This window comes from Cheilinus undulatus, linkage group 5, assembly GCF_018320785.1.
Source record: "Cheilinus undulatus linkage group 5, ASM1832078v1, whole genome shotgun sequence".
NCBI lineage: Eukaryota > Metazoa > Chordata > Actinopteri > Labriformes > Labridae > Cheilinus > Cheilinus undulatus.
In genome coordinates this window covers 22655735-22672297 of record NC_054869.1, presented here as the reverse complement: position 1 = coordinate 22672297, position 16563 = coordinate 22655735, and the positions used below count along the sequence as shown (strand labels likewise).

At 40.5% G+C, this 16563-nt stretch overlaps 2 protein-coding genes across 3 annotated transcripts; both read right to left on the bottom strand.

The window, feature by feature from the left end:
• Positions 1 to 33: 33 nt before the first annotated feature.
• Positions 34 to 6785, bottom strand: aldh3b2 (aldehyde dehydrogenase 3 family, member B2). Of its 2 annotated transcripts, XM_041788566.1 has the most exons (10): positions 6532 to 6785; positions 4809 to 5004; positions 4580 to 4690; positions 4214 to 4334; positions 4039 to 4124; positions 3584 to 3665; positions 3110 to 3499; positions 2746 to 2912; positions 465 to 564; positions 34 to 373 (listed from the first exon to the last, which is right to left on the bottom strand). In XM_041788566.1, the coding sequence occupies exons 1-10, from the start codon at positions 6585 to 6587 to the stop codon at positions 174 to 176; spliced, it is 1509 nt and encodes a 502-aa protein (XP_041644500.1). In that variant the 5' UTR covers positions 6588 to 6785; the 3' UTR covers positions 34 to 173. The 2 variants fall into 2 exon arrangements, with proteins under 2 accessions (XP_041644500.1, XP_041644501.1); XM_041788567.1 differs by lacking the exon at positions 465 to 564 and having other exon boundaries at positions 164 to 373.
• A 1271-nt stretch (positions 6786 to 8056) lies between these two features.
• ube3b (ubiquitin protein ligase E3B) lies at positions 8057 to 16361 on the bottom strand. Its single transcript, XM_041788533.1, has 27 exons — positions 15815 to 16361; positions 15466 to 15634; positions 15245 to 15362; positions 14988 to 15047; positions 14790 to 14894; positions 14610 to 14706; positions 14424 to 14509; positions 14231 to 14313; positions 14001 to 14106; positions 13782 to 13902; positions 13479 to 13656; positions 12395 to 12561; positions 12143 to 12310; positions 11865 to 12036; positions 11666 to 11784; positions 11463 to 11577; positions 11269 to 11368; positions 11067 to 11186; positions 10815 to 10991; positions 10596 to 10706; positions 10371 to 10508; positions 10226 to 10291; positions 10083 to 10141; positions 9773 to 9955; positions 9526 to 9637; positions 9338 to 9430; positions 8057 to 9267 (listed from the first exon to the last, which is right to left on the bottom strand). Exons 2-27 carry the CDS (start codon positions 15624 to 15626, stop codon positions 9076 to 9078), a joined length of 3207 nt encoding a protein of 1068 aa, XP_041644467.1. The 5' UTR covers positions 15627 to 15634; positions 15815 to 16361; the 3' UTR covers positions 8057 to 9075.
• Between the last annotated feature and the right edge of the window lie 202 nt (positions 16362 to 16563).

Here is a 16563-nt window from a genome sequence, read left to right as displayed (position 1 = left end):
GAGACTGAACAAATATGGACATTGCTTCTCCTCTAAGATGTAGCTGAACACCAGTCATATTTTTTTATTAGTGTTTTTAAGCATACAAAAACAACGCATTATCATGCCAGGGTTGTCAGGACTAAAGGCACTCTCTGCTCTGTATCACAGCTCTGTTGTCACCTCCCACACAGTCACAGGATCTGGCACCAACCCTGGCTCTTCTGGGACAAGGTGCTGGCCCATGTCATTAGAGACAGATTGCGGTCCTCATAGGGTGGATAACGCAGATATGTAACACACTCAAAGCGTGTGCCTCTCAGCAGGCATGACTTCCTGTGTGAGAAGGTGTCAAAGCTGTGGCGACCATGGTAGGCACCTGTTCCACTGGCACCTGTCAAAAAATTTCAGGCTTAAACATTGTAGGCTACTTTATTCTATATCTATTTTTGGCAAGATTTTAACTTTGTTTGCTAACAACTGACCAACTCCACCAAAAGGCAGAGCCACCATCAAACTCTGCAGGGCGCAGTCATTAGCACAGAAGCTTCCACTAGAGGTCTCGCTCATTAGCCTTGAAAAGACCTGCATTATCAGAGAGAAAATAATGCAATTAAATGCATCAGGCTCAGACAGCTAATACTAAGTGTCCTGCAAGAAACCTGCACATTGAGGCATATCAACGTTATTTGATCAACATTTATGTCTTATACACGTACAGTACTGTGCAGAACTTAAGGCATGTTTGGGCCAAAACTGAGGCTGAAATAAGGCCTGTAATGGTGATTAAGCCCAGCTGAGGGCACAATCCAGGCCATACTCTGGATGTCCTTGCACATTACCAGGGGCATGGGAAAAAATCTGTTAAAAAAAAAATAAAGTCCACACCTTTAAGGCACAGTAAGGGATGGATGTGAGGAGTAAGTGTAGCCTAGTGATTTGTCGGGGCGGATAGTAGGGTTGCCACGAGCCCATGGTCATGGTGGGAGTGTTCCAAGGGCCTGAGAGCCGCCAGTGGTCTCTGGGCCTATCAACAGGGGTGAAAAGGCCAGGACCAAAGAAATGCTGTTTAGCTTGACCTTGGCTGCCAGGGCAAACGTATACATCATGTGTAGACACTGATTCTGGCTGTCCTGGCAGTGTTAATTTTGTTGCCTAAATTGTTCGTCAACAGCCTTTTTTCTACGAGAAAGACTAAACCAAATAGACCAAATAGATCTTTGATGACTAAAACTGACATAAAGTGTAGTTTTCGGCAAGTTGTCTAAACCAAGACTAAAATGTGATTTGGTTTTCATCAGACATTCAAAATCCATATTTTTCCACTGTGGGTAAATCTGTCCAATAAAATGCCTATGTATCTTCTGCCTCTTAGCTGTAGAAAGCAGGGACCCCAGGTTTTGCAAAGTGCATAGAACACACTACCATGACTTGGTACCAGACTCAGGTAAGAGGATAAATGCTTGGACTAAAAGGAAAGACTAAAATGTAAGGACTTTTTATGGACTAAAATTAGACTAAAATGATTTTGAGTTTTCATCAACTAAAATTATTAAGGCCAGAAATTACTAAAATGTGATTAAAACTACTGGCATTTAATCTAAAAACAAAGACTGAGACTAAAATTAAAAATGGCTGTCAAAACTAACACTGCACCCAGGTTTCGGCACATAGGGCCCCGTGATTATCCTTAGCACCCTAAATGTCTAAAACTTATGCACATGACTATGTTTTACAATAAAATGCACCAGATTTCTAACCTGACACGTCAGATGGATGTGTTTCACACATCCATCTGGAAAACCACTCGTACACAGCGTTTGGGAAGGGCAGAGCCTTTGAAAAAAAAAGAAAAAAAAAAACTTGGAGGGTGATTGGATGAACGTTCTGTCTGTCACATCTTTACAGGCCAATCAGAGCAACAAAACACGTGACTCAGCCACTATCGAGCTGTGCCCCTACCAAGGACTAAACTCCATATAGAACCGCATTACGCGAACCATGGCGACTGTAGACATGTCAGTACATGACTTTTGTCGTTTTGAAAAGAAAAACTCAATGCTGTTCTTTTTTCTTCCATTAATGAAGAAATTTAGTTGAGTTCTGATAAAACTGGAGCTTTAGCAGCATCCACGCTAATGTCTTCTGCTATAATTGCACCGGTCTCTTGTAGTTGCTTGCATACGTCACGACTCTGCTGCGCCAAAAAGTACTGCCCCTCGTCGCTGATTGGTCCTGTCACTTTCTAACCCAAACGGTTCAGACGGGAGCTTTGCAAGATGGATTCGACAGTGAGAGACAGAAATGGGCGTATGCATTTGCTATGCAAGTTTACTAGATTTCTGCACTGGGAGAATTAAAAAAATACATTTGCATGTAAGCTCCATTGTGTATTGTGAATGAATTCTGGGAAGTGATATTAAATGACTGCACTGTTGTTCTTCCAACATGTTTTCCTAGGAATTGTCATTCTTAAAGCCTTTCTGACTAAACCAGAGTGCAGCTTTAGTGAAGGAGAAAATAAGGTAGAAGTTAGTGTAATATAGATTAATGCGAGTACAAGATATGGGAAGCACAATGCAACCATCTGACATCACTACCCAGAGTGCATTGCACAACAATGGCAGCTTACATGTGGATTTACTTTTTATTTTCCTCAAAATGTGGAGATCTAATGTGTTTCTACGTACTTTGATGCATATAAAACCACTGATATTAATCTAAGACAGTATAATTGAATGAGCAGGGTTCCTTAAAGACTGTTACCTTTGGACTGTTGGCATATGCATACACACAGAGGGGTTTCTCCTGCTTATTAATGAAGGCGATGGCTTCATCAATATCTTTTACAGTCAGAAGGGGAAGAACTGGGCCGTAAAACTCCTGCTGCATGATGGGATCATTTTCTCCTACCTCAGTCAAAACTGTTGGGGCTTCAGGCAGAAAAAGAAAACAAGTTTACATTAAATGCAAACAACAGAACAGAGCTGATATTGTTATATGGGATATGAAATATCTATAATATATATACGTATGTATAAAATATAAACAAATATACCTTTAACCTTCATTACATATCCCTTCTTTTGTTTTATTGTTACTGTTAGTGTTCCACACATGGTGTGCTTACCAATATACTTCTCTGTTTCGATCACTTGGCCTCCCACCGCAATTTTGCCAGATCTGCTCAGCAGGTCTCTTGTATGGCTGAAGATTTCAGCATTGACCATCCTGCCGTAACTGCGGGACTCTCTGGGATCAGAACCATAAAAATGCATCAGGCAGCCTTTCAAGGCCTGAACCAGCTGTGCTTTTACACCCTCATGGCACAGGATGTAGTCAGGAGCCACCATGCTCTGTCCAGCATTTTGAAAACGTGCCCAGGCGATGCGCTGAGCTGCTGTTTTAATCTCACAGTATTGGTCAACGTAACATGGGTTCTTTCCAGACAAAACAAGGGTGACAGATGTGAGTGAGCGAGCTGCAGCTTGAGCAATTTTGGTACCCTCCTCTTTGTTTCCTGGGGAAAGCAGGAATCAGAAACAACTTGTCAATAATGAAAATGCTGTCATAAAATTTATTTACAGCCGAGTTTAATCTTTACCTGTGAAGAAGACATGGTCAAATTTAAGCTCCATGACCTCAGGCAGGTCATTTATGCCTGCAAGAACCACATGGAAGCATTCCTGGAGGATGAGGAGAATTTCTGATCTGGTCACAACATTTCTGCTGCATGTTCACCTGCAAAATCTATGAGTTTTTTATTTTTCAGGCAGCTTTGAATAAAAAAGGCAGATGTTTCAGAGATGTAACATTACAGTCTCTTTCAAGTCTCTTATAGTGATAATGAGGATTTAAATGGCTCCTTTGAAAGTACACACACCATGCACAGTCCCTCTAACAAGACTTGCATAAATAAACAATGAAAAAATACTTTAAGCATTCATAAAAAAAGACCATTTAAGACTCATTGTCAGAGAGACCTCATGCCAAAAGAGTCTTTAGTAATCGTGTAATTCAAAGTACTCACTCAATCCTTTCTGTTATGTATTTACTCACATTGTCCAGGTAGAAGGGGGTGAGCCGATGAAGACACTCCGCTGTGTGTGGAGTGCACATAGAGGGGCTGATGATTGCGCAGTTTCCTGCGTAAATTAATTATATTGCATCAGTCACCTTTGTTAGGAAAAATAGCACTAGAATTAAAATGATTGGGGGTGCTGAGTCTCATCACCTGCTGCGATAGCCCCTATCAGTGGCACCAGACACATGTGGACAGGATTAAACCAGGACCCCTTGATAAACACCACCCCCAGTGGCTCACTGACCATCAGACACTCATCCAATGTGGTAAACTATTTCAAGCAGATCAGCTCAAAATTAGGTTACATAGAAACAGAGTGGAAGTGGAATTCAGGCAAATGACAGGAAGAAAAATCTTAATTATTAAAAATAGGTCAAGGCAAGTAAAGTTTTAATCTGCTGTGGCATTTCTGGAACAATACATGCCATTGTGCCAACAAGGTCAATCATTAATTATCCCAATAACACTAAGAAAACATTTTAAAAAAGGACGTTTTAAGAAAAACAATAGGCTCACCAAGTTCCTCTCCACATGCTGCGGTTGCATCCACTTCTTCAGGTTGTTGATAGCATGCAGAGCTTCATTTTTAACAAGAATCAGTTCTGATAAAATTGTCTCAAACCGGGGCTGACAAATCAAGATAAAAACAAAAATGCCAAGAAAAACACAAATTTAGACCATTATCAATCATGGTCACTTTTTTTTTTAAAGCACAAACATCATAGGTGACTTCTGCCCCCCTCACCTTATGAAGGTCTCTTCCAAGAGCATCCACAAAGTCACACTCATTATCCTGCAACATCTGTACCAAGGCCTCCAGCTGAGCCAGTCTGAAGCTCTCCTTCAGGGTGCGTCCAGCTTGAAAGGCCACCCTGGCCCTTTTCAGCAGATCCACACACTCCAGAGGGTATGTCCTCAAACATGGCTCCCCAAGCCTGGTCCTGAAACAGCAATCAAATCACATGCATGAAACAATGCAACAATACCAAATCCAGCTTCTTCACCATGAGCATTATCGTCATACCTTCTGCATGTTAACCGTCCATTTCTCTGACAGGCATGGCATGCTTTTATTTTCCAACTCATACTATTCCAGTCAAATATTCCTCACTGCGGGCCTTTCTGAATGGAGTAATTGTGCAGATAAGCCTATGCACTGGTTAAATCAGAGCCGCACTGAAGGGCTGGGAGAAAAGTGTTAATCCAAACAGTCCCAGCCAATCAGGTGATCTGCATAAACTAACATAACAAACACAAGCTGGACTTTCAGACATGCTTTAACCTAATTAGCCCAAGACGATATGTGGGAAATCTGAAGGATGCAAAAGATCTCAGGGGAGGGAGCATGATTCCCTATCTGTTCTTATTTTGTTAAAACTAGATTTGCACAAATCAACTTAAATCAAGATAACACACCTAAGAATCGTTTATCAAAAGGTCTGTAAATATAACGCACAAGTTTACTCACACAAAAATATCAGACTACTTGGGCAACCACACTTGTAACTCAGGTTACAATAAAATCAATTCAAATTTAGGTTAATTTTAATGGCAATATACCAGCTTTTTATGTTAGTTCTAGGGGCCACAGATATCTTTTTATATTTTGTTTGTGCAAAATGATGTTGCTGACAACCAACTCAACAATACAAGTAACCTGGGCTTCATAACACTCCAGCAGGTCCACAGACTGATTGGCTCCATGCCATGTCATGTAGACGCTGTAATATGAGCAGAATTATCCAGAGGGTCATCATTTCTGTATTATAAATAATTTTTTGGACGGATGTGATATCCTAATATTTCTGGATAGCGCATTTTTTTATTTTTGTGAGCTGTAATCATCAACATTTAAACAGAAAAAATCCTGAAATATTTCACTTTGTGTGAGGTTTATCTAGAATTGATGGATGTTTAACTTAAATTAAATCAAATGGATTTGGATAATGGAATGGATAAATATTGTAGTTTTTCAGATGCACCGGTACAGTCAAAGATAAGACCTGAAACATTTTTAGCCTGCTCCAAAGCTGACTAAAGTCTGGCCCTTGAGGCGAATGTTGACCAAGGGGCTGGTGCTTATGCTACTGATCCAATTTGCATGCTGATATTGTTTAATGGCATCTGGGAGACCCGGACCTTTGAGGGGCCCTTCCATTTCTGTGGACGAGCCTGGTAAGAAGTGTGTTTTGTTATTACCCCACGTAGGCCCTAGCGGGTAAAATTTTAGGCAACAAAAAAGCAAACAAATTATTAAAATATGTGCCAGACACTTTTGGTTTTATTTACCTTGCTGTTTTGCCTAAGCAAATTAATTTGTTGTTCAATTTAAAACTTTAATCATCTGGAAGGATACTTTAATAGGCCGCGTCGATCTGTGTAGTCGTTGCAACCCGACGTATAGCTTATTTAGTGTAGGTTACTGTCTGGTACAGAGTTTGACATCGTGTTTTAGTTAGCATACCTACCTTCGTAAAGCTTTAAACCACCGGGCTGGAGAGGGGCTCTGCGGCGGACTGTTCATTGTTTTTGTGGAGGTTCAGCGTCCAGGTGAGTGACAGCACCGTTCAGACTAGTGTCACAAAGTTTAACGGAGTTTTTGAGTCATTTGAGCTCATCTTACCATTAACCGCCATGTAAGTTATGTAAATCGTTTGTTGTCCATATTTTTTTTAAATTGACAGCTACAGGAATCCCATCATGCATAGCTCCACCGTAGTGCTGTGACCTTGTCAACAGGTGTTTCTAATTAACTTAAAAATGAAACTTGAATTAAAACAACCAGTGCTTTGAGAGGGAAAAATAATCCAGTGTGTTGTGATTGAAATTATACAGTGCTTCTGTACTTAACAGGGAAAATATATTACACAGGGCCAAATATAAGGAAACCTCTCAACGCCAAAACAAATTTTTCTTTTTAAAAAGGTATCAAGAGATGACAACCTTAACAAGGGTAAGGACATTTTTCAATAATCATCTTTTATTATTTGTTGTACTAAAAGAGTGGAAATCCAAAGTCAGCATCATCAGTAGTCCACTGGTACATTTAAAGCCTCTACAGCCTACTCATGACATCATTTATTAACATATTAGTGACCTCAGCACAACAGACAGACGAGCTTGTGAGGTATCTTTCATCCATCTTGCACTAAAACACATCACTGTAGTGTCTCATGTAAATCCAGCCCAAGCAAGATCCTCTTGACTTGATTTGTCAGATTTTAAATTAATCTCATTAGTATACTGCAGGTAAATTCAATACAACCAGTTATTTATACATGTATGTTTTTGGTTGCATTTAAAATATTTTTTTTCTCTTTTTATACAAGTTAGTGGCCATTATATTAAATTTGTTAAACATGGCAATAAGGATTTTTATGTTCAAATGGTTTGTCACTTATTAACAAAAGTATTAATACTCATTCATGACAGAAAACAGGTTTTTGCATAATAAAGGACTTGGTTAAGATTTCTTTTAACCCTTTCTTCGAAAGCCGCAGTCCTCTTTCTGCAAATGGAATTACAAGTCTCTTCATACATTTAAGGTGGAATTGAACCCTGTGTAAAGAAGTATTTAGGCTTTTAAGGTAACATTTCCCCTCATGCCCCTTTCCCAAACAGCAGACAGGTGTGCAACATTGCCATCAAAGGGAACTAAGAATCAAGCTGACAGTCACTTTTGGTTAACAAACCAGTCCATGACATCATGTAGAGAGGCTTTCAGGCCTCTCTCTTTTTTCCACATGGCTTAAAAAGTCCACAGAGTTTAGAGAGCATCATGGGAAAACCCTCCTCGGTTGTTGTAGTTGTAGTGTTTGTAAAGTGATTGAGTTTCTGCACTTTTTTGTTGGTAGGAGCAAAATAAGTCCTGGTATGTTTAACCCCTGTTTTCTATGGCTTGTTTCCAGTATGTGGAAATTGGTTATATTTGAAATAGACATGAGAGAGAGTGGGGGTGGGGGTGGGGGTGGGAGTGGGGGGGGGGGGGGGGGGCATTATATGAGGCACTCTGCGTTATTCAAAGGTGTAGAGAGAAATCTTCAGTTTTACAAGAATTACATACAAAGACTAACATCAATGATTCACTTTAGTCTTCTTTTTTTAGAGTGGAGGTCAAACACAGATGAATGTTGGGTCATGTCCGCATTACTTTGCAGATACAAATACTGACAAAACACTTTCAGTTTAGTAAAATTATACAGCAAGGACATCTTTTCTAAACCAGCAAGATCTGATTTTTTGTGAGTACAAATTTTGTTGCTCACCCAAAATGCGTCAGATCTGGGATGTAAAAGCCAGAGGGCTGACATCTCTCTCATGTGGCCGCAGTGTCTTTAATGGACAGAAATCGAGTGAGGTCGAGATGAGTTTCCTCCTAAATGGGATACAATGTAATCAATGTTGGATCAGTGTTATGAGTCACTCCTCCTTCATGGAGGTTGAACACAAGACATTGATTTGTCTTCCATTTATAAAAGATGCATTATGTTCAGCAAAACATTTAAGACTCATCCAATATCGGCTAAAATTTGCTTGGATAATGGAGTCCAAGCTTGTAAGTTTATTATCAAAGCATTGCCTGGTTTCACTCTAGTGAGTCGACCACGTGTCTAATGGCTTGCATTGCATCTGTATTGCTTTCCAGTTTGCTTAAAGTGGGAGTGATAGATCCGAGAGTGATTCTGTTAGGCCTGAGAAACAGAGATCTAGCCACTGTATTCCATCAAGTTAAACACACAGCATATTAAGTTTTGCGAGTGTCAAAGGGAGATGCCAAAAATTGGATTGTGCTGTAGAGACAGCACCCCCCTTAGATATGAGGGAGAGGAGCTCATCCAGTTTTAAAAAAAGGGCAAAAGGAGATTTTATGGATCCTTCATGATTCTTCTTTTGTCCAGGTGACACCTCCTTTGACCCTGACGGGCTGTCGTCCCAGTCAGATGAGCCTCTCGCTTGGGTAAGGCTGCTGAACACAACGCTCCTGTAGTGTAGATTGTCCTGATGTGACCCAGTTATGAAAGCTCAAATCCTGTGTTCATACTGATAGCGTAGCGCAGCTTGTCCCGCAAGATGCTCTTTTTGCTGTAGTTGGGCAGCTTGAGCAGGTTAAAACACGTTGATGAAGTTGGCAGTCGTCCGCCTGGTTCCTTCTTGCGGATGGTGAAGAATCCTCTGAGGACACTGCCAAGTGTGTCTCCAGTGTCCTAGACACAAGAGGTACTCTGTTAGCACTAATGCAACAACTTCTCTGATTCACTTTTTCTTCATCCTCACCTGATCATCTGAAACTTCCACACAGCGGATGGAGAATGGTGGTTTGAGGTAGGCAAAACCCAGAAGAGGCGGCCTCGAGCAGCTGGTAACAAACTGAAAAAAGAAAGCAATACATGAGACAATGGTTAGCGAACTTGTTTATAAATTGTAAAGAAAAGGTCTGACAGTCACAAGAAAGAACTATTTACTTTAAGAAACATAGCCCTCTCTTCAGCAGTGAAGTCACTGGACAGGATATCCCACAGCCAGATGATGACACGATGGCTGCTGTGAAAACCTCCATAATAGACGGTATGTTTCCTGATTAAAAAAAAAAAAGAGAGAGAGAGAGAAAAACAAGGAATGAGCTAAAGACATTTTTTCTATTTTCGTCTCCTAGAGAAGTTTTGATGAATGTGACTGTCATAGAGGCAGTTAAGATGCCTGAAAACATACTTGAGGTCATCCAGGTCAATCTCAGCATTGTCTCCAGAAACAAGACGCTGAACCTCAGGTGTGGAAAACATGTGCAGCCACTCTGGGTTTATGATGCTGCGAAAGCCCCGAATGAAAGCTGCTGTTTGCTCCTTAATCTGCGTGTGCATTCGGAAGTGAGCCATGAGGTGGATGTAGCTGATCCTGGAAGAGAAGATGGATTCAGACAGGTAATCAGCACAAGAAGAATAGTTAGGACTCAATATTAGGTCAGCGTTGGCCCTTGTCTTTTTTTGCGTGTTTGTTTTTGCAGTCGGAGAGGTTAGCATACTTGTTTTCATTGGTGACTGGCATAGTTTTCCCTCCAGGTATCAACTCGTGACAAACAAGCTGTAAGTAAAGAATAAAAAAAAACTTTTAGTGTATGACTTTCACACATTTCACTGCACTGTACTGTCTTGTCTTTCTTCTTACCTGCCCCATCACATCCTCATCATAGGATAGCGTAAGTCCCAGATCCCCTACATCTCCATCATAACGCTAAAAAAAGAAGATCAGAGTGAGGTGGAGATGTTAAAAGCCTGATGAGTGAGGCTGTCTATGTGTATTTTTAACAGACCTTGATGGAAGTGAGGTTCTTGTAAAACTCAGAGTCCAGGGACGGGAGCTCGTCAATTGAGCTGTAGAAAGTGCTGTGATGATGACCCAAGACTTGACTGAGGAAGAAGGACGCGAAAGGGACGTCCACAACAATGCCCTGAATCCAGAATAATAACAGTTTCAAATTCTCTCAAAGTACCTTAAACACTTTAAGTGAGGAAAAATTGTAAAATGACTGGTGTACCTCGTAAACAGCTTTCCCAAGCATTTTTCCCACAAACTCAAACAGCTGTAAATGGTTCTCGTGGATGTATGATGTAGGTGACGGATACAGCCTTTCATTTCCACTTGTAGTCTTTGGAAATAAAAGTCACACAAAACAGTAAGCTCAGTGTCAGTAGAAATAGGTTGATGGATTCAAGTGATGCATTTCAATTGTTTTTTGTTTTGTTTTTTTTTTTACCTTGAACAGGTTTAGAGCAGGATTGAACACTTTTTTAATGATTTCCTCTAAAAACTCTTTGAACACACCGTCCTGGTCAATACCAGCCTCGTCCACGCCCAGATCATTGACAAACTTCACCCGAATCACACCTTTAATAGAATTTACAGGTAATCGGCGCAGCTGGTCATATCCATCCTGAGAACAGAGGAAAAAAGGCCATTATTTCCACAGCACTTTTGTTAAAGACTATCTGATCTGTTGAAGTCTTACCTCTAACATACGCGAGCGCCGAATTGTAATGTGAGTGACATGTGGTGAAGCAGAACTTGTCTCTACCAATCCTAAACTTTCTTTCTCCTTTGTGACAATGTTTCTAAACAGCAGCACTCTCTAAAATAGGAGAGAAGAGTAATTATAGAGCTGAAAATGATAATGACACCATGCATTAGATGAGAGAATCCTGTTTACTCACGTTTTTATGTGGAATCACATGTGGGATGTACTGCAGTAAAAGCTGAGCCCTCTTCTTGCCTTTCTCAAGCTCTTGGAACAACAGGCTAGGCTTCAGGTCCCTGATGACAACACCACAAAGATGCAGAGCTGAGTTCTAAAATGTTACCATAAAGGCTGTCATAGATATAAAGAGCTGGTAGTGATTGTACTTACTTGCGCAGCCAGTGCTCATCAGGAGTGAATCTTCGCCTGCAGTCACGCTCATAAAGCACCATCAACCAGCCATGAACACTGTGAAATAATTCCAGCTTCTCTCCCTTTGCATTTTCTATAAAATACATAAAATATTTTTCAACTAAACTTGTCTTTTAATCAGTTGAACTAAGTTTCAACAATGAATGAGGCCAGACACTAACCCAAGATGCCATCCCAGATCATCTTGTACACAAATGTGTTCAGAAATGAGGAGATGGTGATGAGTTCTTCTATCTTGAAAGATGTTTGTTCTTCGTAGACTTCAATGTCATCCAGAATCCTGTAACACATCATAAGTGTGTCATACAATGGCACCTCTACCTCAGGTATCCTATAATTTACAGTTCAAAGTGAAATTACGTGATGAGGTGTCGTGAGCAGTCGCAGAATAGCATGAGCATGGACAGCAGCTGCTTGGACTCTTCAGTGTCATTGTTCAGGCACTCCATGAAGAGTTTGAGGCCCCCCTGAGGGCCCAACTCACAGATGAAGGCCCAAAGTTTGGGCAAAAGGTCGTCAAGGTGTGTCAGGCCTGCAGACCAAAGAAGAATGTACAGTTACAAACTATCATGGACTTAACATGTACAACATGCAGAGTTATTTGCAGGATGATTAAAAAAGTAGATTCTGGTACTGACCTGTGAGAATCTGGAGCCGTATTTGTGTTAGTGTGGATAGAGCAGTCTGGTAGAGCACACAAATGCTGCAAACCTTCTGAACTTCAGCCGAGTCGACTCGTTTGCCTCCGACTGGTTTCAGGATGTTTCGCACAGAAGCCGACTTCTGAAACGCTCGTTTAAAGAGGTCTGTGAGAAAGCAGAAACAACACAGTATGACAGTTCAACAAACAGCACTTCTCTACAACGTTAAAAAAAAGGTTCATAACTCACTTTTAACTGGTAGATTGTTCTGTGATGTGCTGGGCTGCGGAGGTGGAGGAGTGGGCTCCTGACTCTCTAGCTTTTTAGAGAGTACGTCGCTGAAGAGCGTCCGGATGACAGAAACACCCCATAGGTACTGAAGCTGTTTGGTCACCAGCGGCATTGATTCATTAAGACTACAGAGATCAGGAGACAGGATATGGAGGGGGCAAAGTTAAGTACTCAAATTTAGCATTGTTTTTATTTTAACGTCAGTCAGAGAGAATCCACTTTAAGGTAGAATTCCAACTGTTCAGATGTGCCACAGTTAAAATCCATCCATTATCTACAACCCGATCTGGGGTTGCAGAGGGCTGGAGCCTATCCCAACTCTCATTGGGTGAGAGGCAGGGTACTCAGTCAATCACAGGGCTGACGTACAGAGGCAAATAACCGGGCACTCTCACGCTCACACTTAAGAGTCACCAATTCACCTATTGAACATGTCTATGGTGGAGAAAACCCACACATGCACAGGGAAACATGCAAATTCCACACATGAAAAGTCCTGCACTGTGCAGCCCCACATTTTCAAGTAATACAAATTATGGATATTCTACTCCCTAAAACAGTTTGAATATATACTTCTACATTTTAAGGAGTCTGACAACTCTGGTCATTTTTATGTTTCTACATTAACATTAAAGCTCCTCCTTGATTTACGTTAATGTCAGTGCCCCTTGCTGATAAAGCAGTGCTATTTTCTTTTTGCTAATTAAGTCCTGTACATGTATGGGTAGTGTTTTCTTACAAAATTATTTTCCTACTTTCTATCATCTGTCATAACTCACTGAAGATATTTTCCTGGAAGAGGAGGCTGTTTTAGTGGCTTGCTGTTATACACTTCACCTGACACCTACCCTACGGCAGCAGTTTCAGGCACTAAATAACAATGTAAAATCATCAAACTTGACGCTGAAGGTCTTGTTCACTTTCATAGGTCAAAAAGAAATGTAAGTATCAACTTTAGTCTAGTTCCTAACCAAATAAAAACTCCTACCAGGAGCATTAAGTTTCTGATTTGTTTCAAGACGATGCACAGTAAATCACTGACCCATAGTCTACAGTTTGGGAGAACCAGCCCAGGACAGGGTGCCAGTGGGTGAGGTTGGACTTCTTCTGGGACACATATCTCTGGCAGTAAGACAGCATGTCAGTCAAGTCCTTCACAAAATGATTGGCCTCTTCTTCCAGGACTTTCTCATTAAGGTAGCCCAGGTGAATCAAGTTCCCTGTTAAGCACGAGGAAGATGAAACAGTTTAAAGAGCAATCTACAGGACACACAATTATTCCCTTACTGTACACAACAACAAGTACTGTTAAAGAGTGAGCTCAAATTCATCCAAAATGTTATACCAAGCAAGCAGAGTGTGTGACTCCCCTCAAGACACACACAGATGTCCAAGCACTGCTCCTCTCTGCTGAGAAAAAGAATGAACTTCCGCAGCAGGTCATGCGTCTGAATGGACGCCATACACTGTTAAGATGGGGTAAACGTTATAATCTACATTCTTAAAAGTCTGAATTATACAGTAACACCACACAGTAACATGTGATTTATAATGGGGCTCTCACCTCTGGTGTGAGTACACTGAGGTGGGATATGACAGCGGGAACCGACATGATGTGAATGAGGAATGATCGCAGCAAGTTATCAGAGAAATGAGCAGCAACGACCGGCCTGAAAAATATTGACACAAAAAAATTAAAATTAACACACAAAGCAATTGCACAAAGCATGTCGCATCCACATGTATTACAAGATCTTTTCTTTATTTCAAAATCTTTGACCAGCCTTAACTCACCTTAATGACAAAGTAAATACAGCTGTCAGAGTTCCTTTAGAAAGAGATGGTTTAGAACGAGCCAAGCCATTGGTTAGCAAAATCTAAATAAGTAGAGAGGACATACAAAGTTGAATTTATTAATTGTCTAAAAATAAACATTTTTATTCTACTTAGTTAAATATTGTGGAAAAAACGAGTTGTAATGCTAGACCTGCAGTACTGAATAGAAGCCCTTTTGATTGAGGTGGCCCATTATATTTTCACAAATTCTTGTTAAAGCAGGTCTCAGGGCTTCTCCTGAAATAATGAGAGGATAATATGTTTAACTTTGCAGGAAGCATGTCCTGTAATAACAGCACTTGTGTTTATAATACAACTAAGCCTGTCTGACACTCACCCTTCCCTCTGACTATCCGCCAAGTTGAAGTGTCTGTGAAGGTCACCAGCATGGTGAGATATAATGTTACCAGTTTATTGTCCTGAAGTATGTCAGGCTGCAAGTCACAAAACAGTGGTGTAATTAAAGCAGTGTAATTAGTATTCAAAAATATGCTGACAGATTTAAAACGACATAAACCTTAAGATTTTTAATGTGTTGACAGCAGGTCCACAGCACATCTTTTATCTGTTTGAGCCAGGGAATGGTGAGATCTTTGGAGAGAGCCAAGGAAACATACCAGACCTGAGGGCCAAATATGAGAACAGTCACTAAAACAATACTCATATTAAAAAAATATATTTAGTCTATGGGGAGGTTAAACATGATCACACTCACTTTCGGTTCATTTTCAGCCTCCATGCCGGCAAGAATTGCACGGCAGAGCTTCTCAAACCTCTGTGTGATAGACAAAATTATAGCCATTTAAGTAAGTAATCCTAAAATAAATGCAACTACTCTCATGTTTATGAATTTCAAAAACAAAGAAGAAAGTACTGACTGATAGTGCAAGTTTTTCAGGTATTTTATAAACTCTATGTGAAATAGCATAAACTAATGATATATTGGTTTTGAAGGTATAATTTGAAACCCACCAGCTTATCCTCTGGACCATATATGAATAGTAGTTTCCGAGCAATTTTGAAAATTGAGAGTGCATTTCTTTTTGATGACCCAGTTTCAGAAGCTTGGAAAAAGTCATCAACCTCTTTCCTGTCAGAAACGCAAAGAAAATTTTAAGCCATTACTAATAATATGAGAGTGCGTTAGCGTTATAACAAAACAAAGCATCGAAGACTTTAAATTCGCATACTACCTTAACTGCTTTTGTAGCCTACAGCGACAGAGAAATCTTCTGACCAGGGCTTGAATGAGGATTGCTGCTCTCTCCTTCTCTTTTAGTCCTTTCCTTTCCTCCCTGGCCTGTCTGGCTTTGTCCAGGAATTCGGACTTGGAGCTTTGAGGTACACTGAACATTGTGCACCCTGGAAAAGAAGATTAAACCCATTCGGCTACAGTTTTACAAAACCAGATTATGTTGATGCATATGTTCATATTAGTGCCGCATTGGTATCCATTTATTAAACACTGTAAATTGTGACAGTCTGCGTCCTAACATCAGTACACCACCACATTGTTTTGAACAACCAAAATAGTGAGCTTACCTGTGAAATTCTTCAAGTAAAGCTTCTCTCTGGCCTTCAGGCTCACCTACCGCTATACCTCCTCAATCATTTGGTTGTCCTTCAGGTCCAGGCAGAAGGAAAGCCAATCGTAAGATAAATACTAACTTGTCATCTCTTGAGCATCGGGCGATACTGTAAAGATGGAGCTGGGATAGTTAGCACACAAGGCTAGCTCGCCGCTTTTCGGGGTGTTACTGTTCCAGGGAGATTAATTTCTCATCGAGTTAGCATTCTTTGATATCACTGCGGACTTGTGTTTGGTCTGTTTTTAGTGACAGCTTCAAAAACACAGGAATCATACCGTTTCGAAATGTAAACAATGAGATGGGATCCGTACATTGACTGCAGCCGTTAATCCCCAGTGTCGCATTAAATGTTTCCGGGTAGTCTGTCCAAATGTATAAATCGTTATCTACAAGTAATCAGCGATAGAAAATGCGATGCATACCATGTCGTTTTCGTTCCTACGAGAGCAACAGTAACTTTATTTTTGTGGTTGAATAAAGCCCTCGTCCAGTGTACTGGGCGGGTGGTGGGGGACTATTTTTACTGTTACACCCTCGCAGCGGAAACGCGCAGGCTAAAGCTACTAGAATTTCACCCATTTTCTTCAATAAATTTAATTAAAGTGTTAAGTATTGATAAACTCTGAAATCAAATGTTGCGTTTTAACTGCCATCTTATTTTATTCCAACTTTAACATACCGTGAATAAAAATAAATATTATT

Bases quoted from the DNA above. Each gene is read 5' to 3' on its own strand.
- ube3b (XM_041788533.1), bottom strand. From the start codon at position 15,626: ATGTTCAGTGTACCTCAAAGCTCCAAGTCCGAATTCCTGGACAAAGCC. The intron at 14,510-14,609 runs GTGAGTGTCAGA...TCATTATTTCAG, and splicing joins GCGGATAGTCAGAGGGAAGG to GAGAAGCCCTGAGACCTGCT. The intron at 14,314-14,423 runs GTCTAGCATTAC...CTACTTATTTAG, and splicing joins GCTTCTATTCAGTACTGCAG to ATTTTGCTAACCAATGGCTT.
- aldh3b2 (XM_041788566.1), bottom strand. From the start codon at position 6,587: ATGAACAGTCCGCCGCAGAGCCCCTCTCCAGCCCGGTGGTTTAAAGCT. The intron at 4,335-4,579 runs GTGAGCCTATTG...TGCTTGAAATAG, and splicing joins AGCATGTGGAGAGGAACTTG to TTTACCACATTGGATGAGTG. The intron at 374-464 runs GTCAGTTGTTAG...ATTTTTTGACAG, and splicing joins TCTGCCTTTTGGTGGAGTTG to GTGCCAGTGGAACAGGTGCC.